This window comes from Arachis ipaensis, chromosome B10 (genome assembly GCF_000816755.2).
Source record: "Arachis ipaensis cultivar K30076 chromosome B10, Araip1.1, whole genome shotgun sequence".
Lineage (NCBI taxonomy): Eukaryota > Viridiplantae > Streptophyta > Magnoliopsida > Fabales > Fabaceae > Arachis > Arachis ipaensis.
In genome coordinates, this window is record NC_029794.2 from 9,175,599 (window position 1) to 9,195,892 (window position 20,294).

Below are 20,294 nucleotides of genomic sequence, written 5' to 3' on the forward strand. Positions count from 1 at the left end.
GCTTATTTATATACAAATTATACCAAAAATACTTTTTTTTTTTAAAATACCTTATCTTAAGAACATAAAAAAAAAGGAATGGATAAAATAAAACAAAAATAGTAATAATAAGTATATATAAAATTCAGTTTCCATTATTCAATTATTCATTATCATCATGTAATATTTTACATTTGGCTTAATATAAAAGAAAGAAATGCGGCTCCAAGACTATCTCTAGCTAAGTTTCGTATAGGCTTGACAATTATATGATCTGGCTCTGACATCAATATATTTTTGAGTACTAGAACATGAAAATTCAACCGAGTCTAGCATATAATAAAAGCATTAGTTCAAAAAGAATTCATATTTAGATATTATTCGACCAATTAGCAGCACTCCCAACCCTTGACATGCCAGTTGATTCCTTCTTAGCCTCGTCCACCTTAAAATTTGCACCACACATCTGACCAGAACTGTCAACTCTTGGGACATGCTTCACTTCATTAAGTGGAAGCTCAAAATTGCTCAAACCTCCTAATGTTGTAAAGAAGAATCCTAAACAAGCAGCACTACAAGTTAGTTTTTATTACATGATGTATAATTTGGAATAATAGGAGGACCATGAAATGGGAAAGATATTGCAAAATAAACCAAAAAAAACAAAGGTAGGTGAGGAAAAAGAAAATATCCATGTACCTACATTTTCCATTCCTGGGTTACCAACTTTTAATTCCTTTCTTCTCCGAGTAACGATATTGATATAGCATTCTAAAAGTATTCCTAAACATCCTTGTAAATGCTAAATGAAATAAGAAGTACATAATTTCATTGTTTTGAAAACTTTAAAAGCCAATAGGTTCTTCTATCATTTAGTTAAGATGTTTAAAAGGAACCATTAGGAGGATAAATCATTTCTCTTCTTCCCCTTAATTCACTTTTCGCGAGCATATATTTGAAATGTGAATTCTCACAGAAAATGCTCAGCACAACAGGTACAAAACAGTCACCGATTTTTTACATAAACTAAGACCATCAACTATTCCAGAAAAGGCATTTGCTACATCAGTTCTGGCTTTATTACCATATTCAACAGCTCTTTCCTTTACTTTATGAAGCTCCAGAACTAAACTCAATGCAAGAATCAAGAATTTTACATATTTGGTATCCTGTCCTTGATTCAAAATATCAGCACCACTGCTTTGAAGAAACTGCAAAATATGTGCAACGAATCCACTATTAAACTCATACCAAAGAATTGATGCAGGAATATCAGTCAGTGCAGCAATGAGTTTAAAATAACTATTATGGACTTAACAAAATTAATATATAACTCAAACTAAAATATGCTGCTTCCATCAAGAGTTCTTTTTTATTTGTCTTATTTATTTATTTACTTTTTATGAAAGAAGAATACATTAAATGAAGAGAAGAATAATACAAACAGTAATACACATTGCTCATTGCTACAAAGGTTTTGCCTCTTTCCTACTCCACAAAACCAACAAACATGGTTAAGAAAAACTAATTCAAGCTTGCATAGCAGACCCAATAAAGGCATCAATGAGTAATCCACTAATCCTAGCTCAAATTGGGGGCATAAAACATCACATAACATGATATGAAATCAGATATTAAGGCATGAAGTAACAAAAAAGATTTGTCATGAGAAGCTTCACGTCTTCAATGGTTTAGTGTTACTTCAAGATTTGTCATAAAATATTTGAAAATAAAAATAACTTTATAAAATCGCTTAGTCTTTTATGATGCTCACTCCATTGAAGAAATAGCAATTCCAATCTTTTTTCTTCTGTCTTAGCAGCCACACGTTGTTGCAGAGCCAATCCAGGAAGCAAGACGAAGTTAAACAGTGACGATTCGAGGCGAGGTGCGGTGAGACAAGGCGAGGCGAGGCGATGCAATGGGCAAGGCGGACGAGCGGAGTAGAGCACCCGTGGACGACGCAGACGGACGACGACCACCCAGCGACGGACAAGGACGATGCCACGGAAGACAACAGCAGAGTGCGACGGAGGAAAAACTCAATTCGAATCTTAAGAAACTAACTTAGGGCTGGTTAGGATTTTTTAATTTGGGGACAAAATGCAAAGGGTACTATTGGTATTTTAAAAAATGGAGGAGATCTTAATTAATTATTTTAATCCAATTATAAGAATATTCGGTTTTTTAACAAAATATTCTGTTATTTTAAATAGATTTGTGATGGTAGAGACTAAATTAAAAAAAAATTAACGTATAGAAACTCAATTAAAAAGAAAAAGGGTAAAGTATATTTTTTGTCCCTAAAGTTTGACAAAAATTTCAAAAATACTCCTAAGTTTTATTTTGTTTCAATTTTGTCCCAAAAGTTTTCGATTTGCATCAAATATACCACTGACGGCTAATTTTTCAAAAAATTTAAGACCGATTCAACAACAATTTCATAATAACAACCCCTCAACACAAGTAAATCAAATATAATTTTTATGCATTATTGTTAGATTGGTCTTAAATTTTTTAAAAATTTAGCCGTCGATTACATATTTGATGCAAATCGAAAACTTTTGGGACAAAATTGAAACAAAATAAAATTTAGGGGTACTTTTGAAACTTTTACCAAACTTCAAGGACAAAAAGTATACTTTACCCAAAGAAAAAAAGTATAGGGACCTAATTAAAAATTTGGTGAAACTATAAAGACCTGCAGAGTAATTAAACCTAATTAATAATAACAATGATGTAAATATTATATAATAATATTTAGAGAAAAAGACAGATAGGTCCCTGACTTTTTAAATTTTTGACAAATACATTCCTGACAAAATTTAAATACAAAAAAGTCTCTGACCTTAACAAACGGAGGATAATTTAGTCCTTCTGTCTATTTGCCTCTCATATACCAAACGGAACTGGCTGACGTGGCTGAAACGGTGTCCAGGTGTCCGTTACGGTGCCACGCTGGAAGGAGAATAAAGTTCGAAGGACAAATAAGTCATTGACGTCATTTTGCAAATAAAGTTCCAAAGACAAATAGGTCCTTGAGAATTTAGTTCATTATGCTTCTATATGTATCATATATTACTATCTAATTGAAATATACCTATATTATGTATCATATATTATTATCTAATTTAATAATCAAATGTGTCACATGACACTCTTATTAAAATTGAGAGAAAATATTTTTTTTTCAAAATTAATAAACTCATTTTCTAAATTCTCTCATCTACCTCTCTCCATTTTTCTATTTCTCTCTACTATTTTTACTCTATATATAATTATATTTTATATTAGTAATTTGACAAATCAAAATATGTCATTCAATATTTTTTTACAATTAAAATATTTTAAATGTAAAAGTATACACATTAAATTATTTTAAATTTTAGATAACGAATGTTAAAATTAATTATTAATAAAAAATTAGACTTTTTCATATAAAAATAATAACTAAAAATCTTATTATTTAATTTTTTATCTGCAGATATCTTGGTCTTCTTAGCCAGAGACTTTTGTCAACTTACAACTTTTTTGTAAAAGTAGTTTGATTTTATAAATCTTTTGTGCCATGCATAGTTTATACTGTTAGAACAAAGTGAACTATAATTTTAAAAAAAATTTATTCTCGTATTGTTATTATAGATAAAAATACTAGTTCTAATATAATGCACAAATGCACTAATGCTAACTTAATACATGAATGACGCACAAATGAACTAATGCTAACTTGATGCATAAATGAACTCATGCTAACTAATGCCACTGGTATGATGAAAACTGAACTAATGCAGTTTAACAAATTCTAATATAATACATAAATACACTAAAAGTCTAAAACTGAACTAATGCAATTTAAAAAAAAAAAGGTAGAAAGTAGAAACAGAACAAGCCTAATTTCTGCAATTTTAATACAAATAATTTAAATTGCAGAATACAACAAGTTAACTAGATTTCAAAATACAAGTATAATTTTATAAACTAAATTCTCATAATAGAAGCATAATAGAAGTATAATGAACTAAATTCTCAAGGACCTATTTGTCCTTCGAACTTTATTTGCAAAATAACGTCAATGACTTATTTGTCCTTCGAACTTTATTCCCCTTCCAGCGTGGCACCGTAACGGACACCTGGATACCGTTTCAGCCACGTCAGCCAGTTCCGTTTGGTGTATAAGAGGCAAATAGACGGAAGGACTAAATTGTCCTCCGTTTGTTAAAGTCAGGAACTTTTTTGTATTTAAATTTTGTCAGGAATACATTTGTCAAAAATTTAAAAAATCAGGAGCTATCTATCTTTTTCTCTAATATCTAATTATAACATTCTATTTTTTATCTTTTACCTTTCCTATCAATCATTTTTTAATATATCTTTTTTTCATTTTCCTTTTTAATTATAGCTCCTTTCAAGTATTATTCGCTCTATTATTTATTACATTTTATAGAATTTACACAAGTACTAATAAGACATGTTTGCAAACTAATTTAATATTTTTTAATTATTATTTATATGTGTGCTTATTTATTTTAATCTAATCACATAAAAATAATATTTAAAATTTGTTTTATAATTATTTCATATTTTAAATTATATTTTTTTTATTTATAGCGTTCTGTGAAAACAATAATAGAATTAGGTACAAAATTTTTCACTCAACATCCATAAGTCAAAGATATTTTACATAATTTTGATTTAGACAACTTAGTGATTTTTTTTTAGCTTAGTGCAAAAGCTTTAGATATTAGATGGTTTGGGATGTAATTTATTAGTATTAGTATCTGTAATTTAATTGATTATACTAAAAATTTTATCACGATTTATGGTAAAAAATGGATATAATTCTCATTATACAAAAAGTTCAGATTGAGATAAAATAAAAGAAATTCAAATTTTTTGTTCTACCATCTTAACAATAAAAGTGTCTAAATTTTTTGAAAAAATAATTTTTGATTTAACCCTCCTTTCCAAAATGATACAAAACACTTCAGTTATGTACACCTAGTATGTTTTTCATAAGTACATGCCAATATGCCATCAATAATAAGTGCCTATGAGAAGAGTATAAACACAACATGGTAATGTTAGGAAGAAAAAAACAAATACAGTCAAAATGTGTCTTATTTAGTATTCATTAATTGTCGCAACAATTAATAAATATTAAATAAGGCAAGTTATGACTGTTTTTGATTAATTTTTTTTGTTACCAAACATTTCTGAAACACTTTATACACCAATTTAAGGCTCATTTTTTTGTTATGAAAACCATATACGTGTTGTGTTGGATTATAGATTTTTGGAGTGCTAGATCAATGTGCGGGACCATAAATTTTAAATTCTAAACCCTAAATACTAGGATTTAGGGTTTAGAGTTTATGATTTTGGGTAGAACTGTCTGATAAATCCCTCTCACTCATACTGTCTGATTTCAGTTAATCTGACACTACACGCAAGTAAAGCACATTTGATCTCCATAACGAGTCCTACCCATTCTAGCAGCCTCCATAATAAAATTAAAAAAGTGCCGATTTAACAGGCGGCGGTTATAACTAGTTCAAAAGGTCCCGAACCCCACCAAAAACAAATAAAAAAAGGTTATCGGCAATGACATTGTGTTACGGTTTTGTTCTAATATTTTTTTTCTCATCTTAGATAATAGAATACTAATCTAATCAATGACTTCTGGACTTTTTGTGCACATAATATCAAGCATTATTGGATAAACGTCATCAGATGCGTAACCAAAAGATTTTCATTTGATTAATACTCAGTTTGGTCTTTAACAAAAGCAGTTAATATATGTAATTAATCAAATACAAATATTTTCATATAAAAATAATAATTACAATTTAATAAGTATTATATTAAATAATTTATCAAATATATCAAATTATTTAAGGACGGTCAATTCACATAGTTTTACAGGTACGAGGAGCGTAGACTTTTATGTTGATATTGCAATGGCGTGTTTAACCCAAGTTTTCTATAGTCTACATGCTTTGCTCATCATGAGGTATCTGCTTTCGTACTATTGAGCCTGTTATTGTTCTATTATATAAACACCATTCATGAATTTGCCTCAAATTGTGAAAACAAAGAAAACTGATTAAACAGGTTGGTTCCTATTAACTACTTATTACTTGCCTTATAAATCCATGTGTAAGACGTTTCATGAAAATTGAAAAATAATTTGTATTTATGGTGAAACAGAAGAAAACAATGAGTTCAGAAGATTGCCTTGGTTGGGCTGCAAGAGATGCATCTGGACATCTCTCACCATACAAATTCAATCGCAGGTAATTAACCAAACTAACATCTGATTGAACTTTAATTTATACCATATATATTAACTTATTCCATGATTGATCATCAGGGCTGTAGGAGATGATGATGTTCATGTTAAGATCACACACTGTGGTGTTTGTTATGCTGATATCGTTTGGACAAGGAATAAATTTGGTGACTCCAAGTACCCTGTTGTGCCAGGGTATGTATGTTGCCTTTGAAAACAATGCTATATGGCCAATAAATATTATCATTTTTAGTCAGTAGTTATGTGGTCAGTAATAATTTACATACATATTTACAGGAATTTTGTACACAAAAAGCATATAGTTTGTATCTATATTTACCAGCATTTGCACATATGAATCAATACAGCTTGCATCTAAATTTTTCAGACATGAATTAATAAAATTTATTTGTTAAAGATAATTTAGTGTTTGTGCTGATTAAATAATGACTAAAAATACTAAAAATTACTGGCTTCCAAGAGTTTCTCATTCTCTAATTCTCAGAAACTTGCAAACTTAACGAAAAATACTAAAAATTACTGGCTTCCAAGAGTTTCTCATTCTCTAATTCTCAGAAACTTGCAAACTGAATTAAGCTAATGTATCTGTAATCTGCATTTTTTTTTTTGTTAGACATGAGATTGCAGGCATTGTGAGCAAGGTTGGTTCCAATGTCAAGCGTTTCAATGTTGGTGACCATGTTGGAGTGGGGACTTATGTCAACTCATGCCGCGACTGCGAGTATTGCGACGATAGACTAGAACATCAGTGCAGTAAGGGAGGAGTTTTTACCTTTAATGGGGTTGATTCTGATGGTACAATCACAAAGGGAGGATACTCCAATTTCATAGTAGTCCATGAAAGGTAATTGGCTACTATAGTTTATATATTTTGAGTTAAAAAGGTTAGAGTAAACTGAATTTGATGTCATATTTTTTGTTGTATATGTGTAGGTATTGTTTCAAGATACCAAAAAGTTATCCATTGGCTTCAGCAGCACCTTTGCTGTGTGCCGGAATCACTGTTTATTCGCCGATGATTCGCCACAAGATGAATGAGCAGCCGGGAAAATCTCTAGGAGTGATTGGCCTTGGTGGACTTGGTCACATGGCTGTTAAATTTGGAAAGGCTTTTGGTCTGAATGTAACAGTTTTCAGCACCAGCATATCTAAGAAAGATGAAGCCCTCAATCTGCTTGGTGCAGATAACTTTGTAATTTCATCTGATGAAGACCAAATGAAAGTAAGCATAACAAATTAAAAAAGCATAATCTATTTCATATTTATGTATTTTGTTCGGAATTGAATGTTGACTAATATTGCTATATATATGTGTATACATGTAGAGATTAACAAAGACACTAGATTTTATAATTGACACAGCATCTGGTGATCATCCTTTTGATCCTTACTTGGCACTTCTGAAAACACTTGGTATTCTAGTAGTAGTTGGGGCTGCAAATGAAATCAAGTTCAGCCCTGTAAGCCTATTCTTCGGTATGTTACATTACATAGTGAATTATGGTGTTGTAATGTTAAAGTTTTCATTTAGATATATAGTAATAACAAATTGGTTTATATGCATTCTGTATATTTGACAGGATTGAAGACTATTTCTGGAAGTTCTGTGGGAGGTACAAAAGATATACAAGAGATGATTGATTTATGTGCTGAAAAAAACATTTACCCAAAGATTGAAGTAATTCCTATTGAGTATGCTAATGAAGCTATTGAAAGGGTCATAAAAAATGATGTCAAGTATCGGTTTGTGATTGATATTGAAAATTCCCTGAAGTAAAATTATACTGAAGATTAGTGCTATGTGTTTGTAATGAATAATTTGTTATTGTGTGGAGTTTGTCCTTGAGTGAGGATTTTTAGAATAAGAACAATTCAACTGTTCAAGAAAATTTTGTTTGTATCTTTTGTATTTCATATTTAAGCTGCGTATTAATTTTGTAACATCATGGATAATTATAGAATACTATTTTGGCTCATTTATGGTATTTATTATAATAAATTTTAAATATTTAAAAATTATTTATTTTTATAGTATATGGAGAAAAGTCTTATTTTGATGTTGGCAGTTGGAACATTCAAAGCTCTCCTGATCAAAGTAAATGGAATACAAGTCTTTCTGATGTTTACAATTCTTTTTGAATTTGATCTGAACAAATCACAGTATCACACGCACTACATATATAATAACGTTTTATTAAAATGCAATTTTGTTCGACACGAAACATTTTTGGGATGATTTTAGTATGATTATATTATGGTGATTACGATAATTATAATGTTTTAAAAGGTGTTGTTAAAATTAAAATAAAAAATGTTACTTAAAAAAATATTACTAAAATATAAAAAAAAATATAATTTTAATTTTAACAACATTTATACCATCATCATAATTACTATAACATAATCATATTAGAATCTCAGCATTAAATTGTAACTATAATTCATATGGGTAGACCAATGTGCGTGGACTTCGTTGACTTGATTTAGTCACAGTAACGTGTCTAAGAAGTGTCACTATTTTAGTCCTTCTTGCCATTACGCTTGTTATTTGATTCTTCAGCTTTATAAGGCCATTGAATTTGCTGAAATGTTGAAGTAAAGAAGCCTGAAAAAAATATTAAAAAAAAGAACGGATTCCTGAAGAAACTCAAACAGGTTGGCTCCTATTGACTACTGTGTTAGCTTCTGATCTATGCTCTTTCAATATTATTTATTTGTTGATTCGTTTTGATTTTTTGCATTCTTTCTCTTTGAGAGAAAATTCTATCGTTTTCTTATTATTATTCTATTTTGTTTTATTCATTTGAGTTTCAAGATATGACATATAACTTTCTTACTTACATACACATGTATATTACTTTTAAGTGAAAATTATAGTTAAAAATTCTTAAATAAACTGGTATATACGATTAAATTAGTTAATACAATATTAAATATTTGTTCATATTTTAGCTATCATAGAAATCTTCATGAAATTCTTTGTTTAAATCTAAAGTGATAGCCAATTGAGTTTGATTAATTTATAGTGCAACAGAAAATAATGATGAATTTCGAAAGTGGCAATGAAGATTGCTTAGGTTGGGCAGCAAGAGATGCATCTGGTGTTCTCTCACCATACAAATTCAGTCGCAAGTATATATGCCTCTATCACTATTGCCAACACTCTTTAGCATAATTCTGTTTTCTTGGTACAAAGTATTTAATTTATATCATGATGAATGGTGATTGGTCAGGGCTGTAGGAAACGATGATGTTTATGTTAAGATCACACACTGCGGTATTTGTTATGCTGATGTAGTTTCCACAAGGAATTCATTTGGTGCCACAAATTACCCTGTTGTGCCCGGGTATATGATCTTTTAATAAATAATGGTTAGTTTATAATCCAATTTAGTCTTAAGCTAATCTATGAGTTTTGTTAGACATGAGATTGCAGGCATTGTGACAAAGGTTGGTTCCAATGTCCAACGTTTCAATGTTGGTGACCATGTTGGAGTAGGGACTTATGTTAACTCGTGCCGCGACTGCCGAAATTGCAATGCAGGACTTGAAATTCAATGTGGTAAAGGACGAGTTTTTACTTATGATAGTGTTGATTCTGATGGTACAATCACAAAAGGAGGATACTCCACTTTCATAGTAGTTCATCATAGGTAATGAAAGAAAATTTATATGCAAAAGGTTATATAGTCTTAGATAGGTTCAGTTGAATTTGATATCATATTTATGCAGGTATTGTTTTATGATACCAAAGAGCTATCCATTGGCTTCAGCAGCACCTTTGCTCTGTGCCGGAATCACTGTTTATTCGCCGATGATTCGTCACAATATGAATCAGCCTGGTAAATCTCTAGGTGTTATTGGCCTTGGTGGCCTTGGTCATATGGCAGTTAAATTTGGAAAGGCTTTTGGATTGGATGTAACAGTTTTCAGCACCAGCATATCTAAAAAAGATGAGGCCCTAAATCTTCTTGGTGCAGACAATTTTGTTGTTTCATCTGATCAAGAACAAATGAGTGTAAGTAGGTTGTTATTACAATAAGAATCGAATTCTAATCCTTTTGGTGAAAGAGATTATGAATCATTTAAAAGAACATTGACATTGTAGCTTGTGCTTCTTTATTCATCTTGGTCAAAATTGATTATGATTCCTACATATGCAGGCATTGGCTGAGTCATTAGACTTTATAATTGACACAGCATCTGGTAATCACCCTTTTGATCCTTACATGTTTCTTCTGAAAACATGTGGTGTCTTAGTCTTAGTTGGGGCTCCAAGTGAAATCAAATTAAGCCCAGGAAGCCTTATTGGTGGTATGTTGCTTCTGAATTATGGAAAAAGAAATTGTTGTAATGACAAGCATTAATTTATATTGAAGCAATGATACTTTAAATGTGCATTATTTGTGGTTGACAGGGATGAGAAGCATTTCTGGAAGTGCTGCAGGAGGCACAAAAGATACCCAAGAGATGATTGATTTGTGTGCTGAAAAGGAGATTTATCCAAATATAGAAGTGATTCCCATTGAATATGCTAATGAAGCTTTTGAAAGGATCATAAACAAAGATGTCAAGTATAGGTTTGTGATAGACATTGAAAATTCCCTCAAGTAACAGGACTGTTAATGTATTTAGTGTTGAATAGTTTCTTATTAGTAATTAATGAGTTGAGTGAGGAACTTCAAATTCTGAATGCTACAGAAGAGAACAATAGTTGCCAGATTACTTCTCATATTTTGCATGATTAAGTTTGTTTCTGAACTCACACAACTATATTGGATAATAAAGAAAGGATAGGAATCATTACATGCTGCTACACTAAAATACTAAGTTCTTCTGCATTATTAGCACTTAACCATAGTTGTATTTGACAAAATTAATTAGTAGACATTTATTTAATATACAGTGAAAGCATGAAAGATGACTAGACCAGTAATTAATAAAAAGATTCCACTAATTCAGAATCTTCCTGTCACAAGGAAGACAAAAAAATATTATTGTAATTCGTTAACGTAAACAACAGCTCATGGTAGCCAAATATAGCCGTTAGTTTATTTCATAACAGTATTTTATGGGAGCTTATGAATAAAGTATTATTACCACGCTTGAATTACATTTTAACTTTTAGTATTTTTTATTCATTTTTGTCTACAAAATCCTAAAAGTAAAAACTAAAAAATATTGAAAATAATAAAAATATGGATACATACATACGATATAGATTGGAGATATAACGATGTGGCAAATGATGGTGACGTTGATATCCAGAAAGCAGTATGCTAGTATCTGTGGTGGATTGTGGGAATTAAATAAGAATAATAATAATTAATGACTAATGATTAATGAATAATGATTAATGGGCAACGGTATTGAAAGTTTTACGTACCTCACTCGCACACACTGAAATGCAATAATAATAATAACTCTCCCTCTATTTCTTCGCCGAATCCATTTGCAACCACAACCATCTCCATTCTTGATTCAGAGGGGTAGCATTACGTTGCTGCTGGTGTTGTTGTTGGAAATCCAATGAATACAGAGGAGACATTGGTGGTAAATTGATAAGTATGATAGCAAGAGAAAGAAAAGGAAGTGGCGTTGACGCTAAGATTGAAGAAGTTGTTGGAGTGTGAAAGAGAGAGAGTGGGCGGTACAAGGTGGCCCAGATGCAGATGCAGACTTGCTTCTTGGTTGCAGTTCAGTCCGTTCTTGGCTTCTACCACCGCTTTCTCCGAATTACCCTCGCACTCATGGATTTCCCTTCCACAATCCGATTCATCGCTCAGGCCAGCGAGGTCAGTTGCGGTTTCATCCTCCTCGGTTACGTTTCTAGAATCTTCAACATCCTTGGTCTCATCTTGATCCTCTTCTTCACCCTCAAGATCTACCGCATCTCTCATCCCAATTCCAAGGCTCTCAAGCATTTCCCTCCGTACTATCCACCACCCAGATCTCCTCCCGCTCCCGCTCCCGCCCCCGCCCCGAAGATTCATCACGCTGTCGACGCTGACATCCCCAAACCCTCCTCCCGGAAGAAGTCTCAGATGGAGGACACTCTCGATGACAAGGAGGACCACGTTGAAGACGAGGTGTTCGACGTAATGGCGCTGAGAAATCTCGTCAAGTTTGAGAGGCAGAGGTTCAGTGCTGCTTGTGCTGAGATCGAGAATGAGAGGATTGCGGCTGCCTCCGCTGCTGAGGAGGCCATGGCCATGATCCTCAGGCTGCAGAATGAGAAGAGCGCCATTGAGATTCAGGCCAATCAGTTTCGGAGGATGATGGATCAGAAACAGGACTATGATAATGAGGTCATTGATAACTTGAGATGGTCCATTGTCCATCATGAGAATCAGAAGTCTTTGTTGGAGGAGCAGTTGGCCATTTACAGGGAGAAGCTCAGGCAGTTCTTGACTGATGATGAGATTGACCTGCTTGATGGCTCTGATAACCCTAGAGGTGGATTCTTGGATTTTGCTATTGAGTACGATGTTGATAATGCTGATGTTGATGATCCTGGTTCGGGGCCTGATAATGTTTATTCAGAAAATGATGATGATCATTCCCGTAATGCTTATTCAGAAAATAATGATAATGATGAGGATCATGCCCGTAATGCTTTTTCAGAGTATGATGATAATGATGATGATGATGCTGGTAATGCTTCTTCAGAAAATGATGTTGATGCCGGTAATGTTTCTTCAGAAAATGATCTTGATGCTGGTAATGCTTCTTCAGAAGCTGATAATGATGACGATCGTCATCATGCTTGACTTGTAATTTCCTCAGGTGGAGAGCTAATTGGAACAGGAACTGGAAATGAAAATTGAAATGCTTTTCAGATGGGTTTTACTATTTCTTCTGAAATTGTAGTTATGCTGCATATTTAATATTCTATTTTAATAAGGTTGAACGACTAATAAAGTGTATATATGTTTCTTTGTTTGTTTCTTTATCTTTTGCCATGATGGATTAATCTCAACGTTTAGGTATACTGGAATACTTATGTGAATGAATTTCACGAAGCACTTAACACTGCAACAATCTGATGCAGGTTGTAGATTAGTTAATGATCATAGTGGATTATTAGTTTCTCAAGTTTCAGTGTTACTTGTTTAAGTTTCATGAAAGAATATTGGAACAGAAAATTGTAAGGATCGGATTCGGATGTCTTGTGAAGCTGGTTGTCTGTCAATTCAATTCATAAATGTTAATAACTATGTGTTCTAATTGTACAGAATCTGAACAGAGTTAACCTCAGCTCTGACTTACTAGTTTGTGTTGTTTTTAATCGAATTTGGTTGATGTTGTTAACCTTGCTGTTGTTAACTTATGTAATTTATGTCCTATACACATATTTCTTATGCCCCGTTCTTGCAATCACGAAGGAAGAATATCATATGAACCACTTTTATATTTATCTCTTTAATACATAAAAAGACGTCTAAAAAATATATATACACAAAAAAAATTGTACAAACATTGCTTCTCTCTTATCTAAAGCCTTCCCTCAGGAAACATAACTAATTGGTTTTCGTTAAATAGTTTACCTTGATATTTAAAGTTCTAAGAGTAGTTGCAACGTGACAATGTGATTAGTGACTCTCTGAATGAACACGCAATGCATACATCAAGTAGGCTGATTTGACGTCACAACCAATTATAGGAAAGAACCTTCTCAACTTATTAATTACTCTTACTTTTTCTTCACTTAAAATTTTCTGTTTCAATGCTTGATACCTATGAAGTTTCGAACTAGATTTATAAATGGCCATTTTGTCAAATTGTTAATTTCAATGGCTAAACACTTTTACTGAGCAAAATACATTATACATTAACCAGGACATAATTATGAATTAACAGGATTATCTATAATTATATGAACTTTACTGCGCTTGTACAAAAATAAAAAACAAAAAAGCAATAATAACAAGATTGTGTTATGCTATAACCTCTCATCTACTGCCTCAATTCTGCTGAGCCCATTAATCTTCTTAACCTTCTGCAGTTTCATTATTTCCCTGACTTTTTCTACACCAAGCCAATGACCATGCTCGGCATAAATCATATTCAGCAATGCATAGTTAGCAGCATTATTTGGTTCTGATCTTATAAGCTGTGGGACTAGTATTTCTGCAATGTCCAATCTTCCATGAAGCTTACAAGAGGATACCAGAGAGCTCCACATTCTTGCACTTGGTTCCATGGGCATGGTTCTCAGTGTTTCCATTGCATCTTCAAGCTTGCCTGACCTTCCAAGAAGATCAATAAGGCATGCATAGTGCTCTAAGATTAATTGAATTTTACAATCTGCACTCGCTTGTTTGAATACCAGCTGCGCCTCAGTTACAAGACCGGCATGATTACAAGCAGATAATACAGCGAGTAAGGTAATTGCGTCTGACTTCACTCCTCTCTCTTGCATTTCATGAAAAAGTTGCAATGCTTGTTCACCACATCCATGAAGACCGTAGGCACTGATCAAAGTGCTCCATGAAACAGAGTCTCTATTTGGCATTTCTAAGAATATCTTAATTGAGCCATCCAGACAACCACATTTGGCATACATATTTATAAGTGCATTTCCTACAGAGATGTGTGAACTAAACCCAAATTTGAGGACATAGCCATGGCATGGACAACCATGTTTCAGTGAAGATAAGTTTGTGCAGGCAGAGATTACTTCGAGCAAAGTAACATGATTTGGTTCAGTTTCCTCGCCCAGCATCTTGTTAAATAGCTTTAAGGCTTTGTAGCCATCCCCTCTTTGCGCATAGCTCCCAATGATTGAACTCCATAGCACCACATCTCTAAAACTAGACCCTTCAAAAACTAGCTCAGCAAGATGCAGTGATTCTCCACATTGGCAATACATATTTATGAGAGCTGATGAAAAATTATGACTTGATGCAAACCAGTGACGGAAGGCATAACCATGAATCTCCTTCCCATGCTTTGCAAAGCCTGACTCGGCACAAGCCGTTAAGAGAGCAATTAATGCACTCTCTGGGATAACTCCCTCAGCCTGCATTGCTCGAAAGCATGCAAAAGCAGCATCATAATGATGATTAGCAGTGCAGCCAGATATGATTGCAGTCCAAGTAACCTCATTCTTCACATCCATTCCATCAAATACATGTAAAGCCATCCAAGACTCGCCACACCTGAAATAAAAATCCACAAGAGCTGTTGAAAAAATCACTGACTCCCATTGCTGCACCCTCTCATCAACAATAACAAGGGCATGAATCTGTTTCCCTATCCTTGAACACACATTCCTCCCACACATGGACACAACTCTAGCCATCAGCTCCGGCTTCGGAGCAAGGCCGAGCAAGTGTGCACCTTTCAACGTCTGCAAGGCTTCTGTTAAGTACCCATTATACAGATAACAATTGATCATGGAGTTCCAAGTGATGGGGTCTCTCTGAGGCATTGTGTCGAACACTTTCCGTGCAGATTCAGTATCCATAAACTTTGCATACATGGAGATGACAGAATTGGACACAACATGGTCAGAGTGAGAACCTGTCTTGAGAGCCAAGCAATGAAGGGCAGTGCCGAGAGCGTGGCACTGGGCGGAGGAGCACGCCTTGGTGAGTGATGGAAGAACAGAGAAGATGTTAACATGGTTGCCAGAGAAAAGGAGTTGTCTGAAAAGTTGAAACGTTTGGTGATAAAGACCGTTTGAGAGCAAGGTTTTGATGCGTTGGTTGAATGAAGCAGAGGCTTCATGAACGGCCATGCAAAACAGCAAAAGTTACAACTTATACGTTAAGCTTCACACATATTTTAGTAACAAGATTTTTAAACTAGTGCCCCCATCAGCAAAAACATTCTTAACATACATAGAAAAGGATAAATAGGTTCTTACCTTTTGTCCCGTGCACATTTTCGTCCATGACCATTGAAAAATATTTTTAAATTCCTGATCTTCACAAAACTTGGACGGATCAGTCCCTGACGGAGGCATTTGGACGGAGAGACTGATCCGTCCAAATTTTGTGAAGGTCAGGGACTTAAAAGTATTTTTCAATAGTCAAGGAGAAAAATGTCCACGGGACAAAAGGTCAGAGACCTATTTGTCCTTTTCTCTAACATATATTCTAAAGTAACATGACAATTAGATACTCCAAAATAAATTAATTTGTTCTTAAAAAAATACCAATTAAGTCATTTAAAATAATAAATAGTAAACAAACTTGAGCTGGAATATATTCTCAAACTGATCCATTAATATACACGGAAGGAAGAAAAAAAACGGGGATTGCATTATTGTGAAGAGATAATATTCAGAGTGATCCACGAAAAATAAATGTAGAATTAAAAATAAAATAAAATAAGGAAGGAGAAAAAACCAGAAAAAAATTCTTTTAAATGATCGGAAAGTAAGAGAGGAGAGGAGAAGAGAGAGATGGTACTCTTATCACGTAGGTGGTACATTTACACTTTGTTTGGTTTAATAGAAAATAAATAGAAAGAAAATGGATGAAGAGGATGAAGATAATAAAGGTTAGTTCTTTAATATGCTTTTGTAGATAAATTTGATTTGCAGACTTTGGTTTCGCATCCCCCTTCCTTTAGAGACCGTGTTGGTGATTTTTCTTTTCCCCTTGTAGGTTTTGTCACCCCTTTTTTAGAAAAGAAATGGCTTCTGTAGATGCTCTCTCTCACTGGGTCGATGTCACAGTTTTAGGGGAGGAACCCTCAGTCGATTCTGAGTTTATCACCCACCTTCGTACTCGCCACAGAATTTGTTCTTCTGAGGAGGACGAGCCGAAGTATGAGTTAGTGGCCCTGGGTCCAGAAGACCGGGTTTGCTTTGGGAGGGCTAATGAGGCGGCCTCCCATTTTTTCTTTATGTATGAGTGTATGATCACCCGTTTGGGTGTTTTTCTTCCTTTTTCAGACTTTGAGATGTCTGTTTTATGTCATTGCCGAGTCGCTCCTACCCAGCTTCACCCCAACTCTTGGGGTTTTTTGAAAATTTATCAATTTATCAGCCAGGCTTTAGAGTTCCCGATTTCTTTAAAGATTTTTTTCCATCTTTTTCATATGACAAAACCCTTTAGTGGGCTAAACAAGTCACAAATAGGTATCTTTCATTTGGTTCTCCGACTTGTCTGATTAATTCTTCCGACTTGTCTAATCTATCAATTGTTGCTTTTTTCAAAGATGGCAAAAACAAATGCCCAGGAGTCTTACCAAAGAGTTCAGGAGGCCAAGGCAAGGTCTCGTGCCAGGTCTGGTGGTGCTAGGGCAGTTGTCTCTCCTCCTCCTCCTCCTCGGAACGTCGGGACTCCCTCCCAACCTATTGTGATTTCCTCTTCTGCTTCCTCTCTGCCACCCCCCTCCGTCCGACCTACTCCTGAACCAGAGAAGAGGAAGCGTAAGACCTTAGAGTCTGGCGCTTCTGGTGAGGTGGACGCTCTTGCGTTCGTCCGAAAGAACATTTATCCCCATGCTCGTATGAGCATGGATGATGTTTCTGTTCGGCACTACCTCACTGCTGTGGTTGAGGAGAGTCTTAAGACGGCGGAAGTTTGTGGCAAACTCTTAGATATATTTGAGAAGACTCCTCTCAGCTCTTTAGGGATGACCTCGAGGGTCGAGGAGCTGGAAGGCAGGCTTCGCATATATCAGGAGCACGAGAGGGAGTTGGAGGGGAAAGTCGCCAAGCTGAAGGAGGAGAGGGACAGCCTCCGGGAGAAGGAGAAGAAGTTGCAAGCCCAATGCAACATGGAGGTGGATTTAAGGAAGGCAGCGCAAGCCAGCTACAACAGTTTATTTGCTGATCTTGTGTCTGTAAAGAATGACTTGCTAAATGCCCGGAAGGCCTATACCGAGTTGGAGGACTCTATTGCGGATGGTGCTGATGAGGCTTGGAGGGTTTTTAAGGAGCAGGTCGGAGTCATTGCTCCTGACTTGGACCTTTCTCCTTTGGACCCTGATAAGATTGTTATTGATGGTGCCATCGTGGATCCTCCTGTCCCCGTGGTGGAGTCTGAGTCTGATTTGAAGACTCGGGGGCAGAGGATCATAGAGTCCCCTCCTCGCTCTAAGGACGCTCCGAGTTCTTCTGCCGCTCCTCCGACTTTCTCTCCAACTCCTGGTCCTGGTGGTGGTGATCCTTCTACTCCTCTTGCAAAGAAGTGATTTGTTGGCTATTGGGGGTCCGGCCTGTGGACCCCCCCTTTTTAAACTCTTTATATTTATTTGTTGATGTTTGAACAATTGTTGGCCTTTTAAGGCCGTAAACAAAACAATTTACGATACCCTTTTTTAATAAGGGTTTAATTCAGCGTTTTAAATAAATGCCCTTTTTGGATAAGGGTTTTGAGTTACCTTATGCGCGCATGCTTTTCTATTCTTTTGATCTTTTCTGGAAAAAACCTATTCTTTGGGGTTGGCCTGCTTTTCTGAATCTCTTTGATCCTCAAGGCAGCCTTACAACTTTTTCTTAGTTTTTTCCTATCTCTTTTTTGTTATTCCTAGTACTCAATTTTGTTTTATTGAGTTTTTCGTGACTTAGGCTACTTTTGCGATTCATTTTAATTTTACTCGGTTTCGCATTCCGACTTATGAGTCGGACTGCTCCCGAGTTTATCATGGCCCCGATTTGTTGACTCCAATATCGTTTCTGATTAGGACCAAGTCATCTGGGGTGAAACTCCTTCGAATGACTTTTTTGTTGTATCTCGCGGTCATCCTTTGCTTCAACGCTGCTTCTCTTATCTGGGCTTCTTCTCGGATTTCGGAGAGCAAGTCGAGCTCCTCTTTGTGCCCCTGTATATTCCCGATCTCGTCGTGGAAAATCACTCTTGGGCTTTGCTCATTGACCTCTATTGGGATCATGGCTTCTGCGCCATAAACTAGTCGGAAGGGTGTTTCTCCAGTGGCGGATTGGGGGGTTGTTCTGTAAGCCCATAGTACTTGTTGGAGCTCTTCAGCCCAAGCTCCTTTCGCATCTTGTAATCTTTTCTTCAGCCCTGCCAGTATGACTTTGTTGGCTGCTTCGGCTTACCCATTGGCTTGTGGGTGTTCCACTGAGGTGAACTGGTGTTTGATGTTCATACTGGCTACTAGGCTTCTAAAGGTGGAGTCGGTGAACTGGGTTCCATTGTCTGTGGTGATGGAGTAAGGTATCCCATACCTTGTGATGATATTTTTGTAGAGGAACCTCCGACTTCTTTGTGCAGTGATGGTGGCCAGTGGTTCTGCTTCTATCTACTTTGTGAAGTAATCTATTCCCACTATTAGGTATTTGACTTGTCCTGGCGCCTGGGGAAAAGGACCTAACAAATCCATTCCCCATTTTGCAAAGGGCCATGGAGAAGTGATACTAATGAGCTCTTCTGGGGGAGCCACGTGGAAATTTGCATGCATCTGACATGGCTGGCACTTTTTTACAAATTCTGTGGCATCTTTCCGTAAGGTTGGCCAGTAGAATCCTGCTCGGATCACTTTCCTGGCCAATGACCTGGCTCCGAGATGATTCCCGCAAATTCCACTGTGTACCTCCTCCAACACCTCGGTGGTTTTTGAGGTCGGCACACACTTTAGCAATGGTGTTGATATCCCCCTTCTATAGAGAACATTTTCCATTTTGCAAAGGGTCATGGGGAGGTGATACTGATGAGCTCCTCTGGGGGGGCCACGTGGAAATTTGCATGCATTTGACACGGTTGGCACTTTTTCACAAAGTCTGTGGCATCTTTCTGCAAGGTTGGCCAGTAGAATCCAGCTCGAATCACCTTTCTGGCTAATGACCTTGCTCCGAGATGGTTCCCGCAGATTCCACTATGTACCTCCTCTAATACCTCGGTGGCTCTTGAGGTCGGTACACACTTTAACAATGGCGTTGATATCCCCCTTCTATAGAGAATATTTTTCACCAAGGTATAATGTTGTGCTTCCCTTCGGATTTTCTTGGCCTCCTTTTCCTCCTTGGGGAGGATGTCGAATTTCAGGTATTCGACCAAGGGGTTCATCCATCCGAAGTTTAATC

General features: G+C 35.4%; 4 protein-coding genes across 6 annotated transcripts; 3 read left to right on the top strand and 1 right to left on the bottom strand.

Moving 5' to 3' along the window:
• LOC107622842 (probable cinnamyl alcohol dehydrogenase 1) lies at nucleotides 5,985–8,273 on the top strand. Its single transcript, XM_021114100.1, has 7 exons — nucleotides 5,985–6,090; nucleotides 6,187–6,272; nucleotides 6,350–6,463; nucleotides 6,903–7,133; nucleotides 7,223–7,511; nucleotides 7,615–7,765; nucleotides 7,870–8,273. The coding sequence occupies exons 2-7, from the start codon at nucleotides 6,196–6,198 to the stop codon at nucleotides 8,064–8,066; spliced, it is 1,059 nt and encodes a 352-aa protein (XP_020969759.1). The 5' UTR covers nucleotides 5,985–6,090; nucleotides 6,187–6,195; the 3' UTR covers nucleotides 8,067–8,273.
• On the top strand, nucleotides 8,668–11,144 carry LOC107622841 (probable cinnamyl alcohol dehydrogenase 1). Of its 3 annotated transcripts, none has more exons than XM_021114099.1 (7): nucleotides 8,668–8,966; nucleotides 9,324–9,421; nucleotides 9,523–9,636; nucleotides 9,712–9,942; nucleotides 10,022–10,307; nucleotides 10,453–10,603; nucleotides 10,707–11,144. In XM_021114099.1, the coding sequence occupies exons 2-7, from the start codon at nucleotides 9,330–9,332 to the stop codon at nucleotides 10,901–10,903; spliced, it is 1,071 nt and encodes a 356-aa protein (XP_020969758.1). In that variant the 5' UTR covers nucleotides 8,668–8,966; nucleotides 9,324–9,329; the 3' UTR covers nucleotides 10,904–11,144. The 3 variants fall into 3 exon arrangements, with proteins under 3 accessions (XP_020969758.1, XP_016180371.1, XP_020969757.1); XM_016324885.2 differs by having other exon boundaries at nucleotides 8,668–8,944; nucleotides 9,316–9,421; XM_021114098.1 differs by having other exon boundaries at nucleotides 8,668–8,944.
• LOC107624030 (probable myosin-binding protein 6) lies at nucleotides 11,640–13,516 on the top strand. The gene has a single exon (XM_016326464.2). It carries the CDS (start codon nucleotides 11,956–11,958, stop codon nucleotides 13,057–13,059), a length of 1,104 nt encoding a protein of 367 aa, XP_016181950.1. The 5' UTR covers nucleotides 11,640–11,955; the 3' UTR covers nucleotides 13,060–13,516.
• On the bottom strand, nucleotides 14,094–16,213 carry LOC107621822 (pentatricopeptide repeat-containing protein At4g31070, mitochondrial). The gene has a single exon (XM_016323811.2). The coding sequence runs from the start codon at nucleotides 16,029–16,031 to the stop codon at nucleotides 14,232–14,234; it is 1,800 nt and encodes a 599-aa protein (XP_016179297.1). The 5' UTR covers nucleotides 16,032–16,213; the 3' UTR covers nucleotides 14,094–14,231.

Bases quoted from the DNA above. Each gene is read 5' to 3' on its own strand.
- LOC107622842 (XM_021114100.1), top strand. From the start codon at position 6,196: ATGAGTTCAGAAGATTGCCTTGGTTGGGCTGCAAGAGATGCATCTGGA. The intron at 6,273-6,349 runs GTAATTAACCAA...ATTGATCATCAG, and splicing joins CCATACAAATTCAATCGCAG to GGCTGTAGGAGATGATGATG. The intron at 7,766-7,869 runs GTATGTTACATT...TATATTTGACAG, and splicing joins CCCTGTAAGCCTATTCTTCG to GATTGAAGACTATTTCTGGA.
- LOC107622841 (XM_021114099.1), top strand. From the start codon at position 9,330: ATGATGAATTTCGAAAGTGGCAATGAAGATTGCTTAGGTTGGGCAGCA. The intron at 9,422-9,522 runs GTATATATGCCT...GTGATTGGTCAG, and splicing joins CCATACAAATTCAGTCGCAA to GGCTGTAGGAAACGATGATG. The intron at 10,604-10,706 runs GTATGTTGCTTC...TGTGGTTGACAG, and splicing joins CCCAGGAAGCCTTATTGGTG to GGATGAGAAGCATTTCTGGA.
- LOC107624030 (XM_016326464.2), top strand. From the start codon at position 11,956: ATGCAGATGCAGACTTGCTTCTTGGTTGCAGTTCAGTCCGTTCTTGGC.
- LOC107621822 (XM_016323811.2), bottom strand. From the start codon at position 16,031: ATGGCCGTTCATGAAGCCTCTGCTTCATTCAACCAACGCATCAAAACC.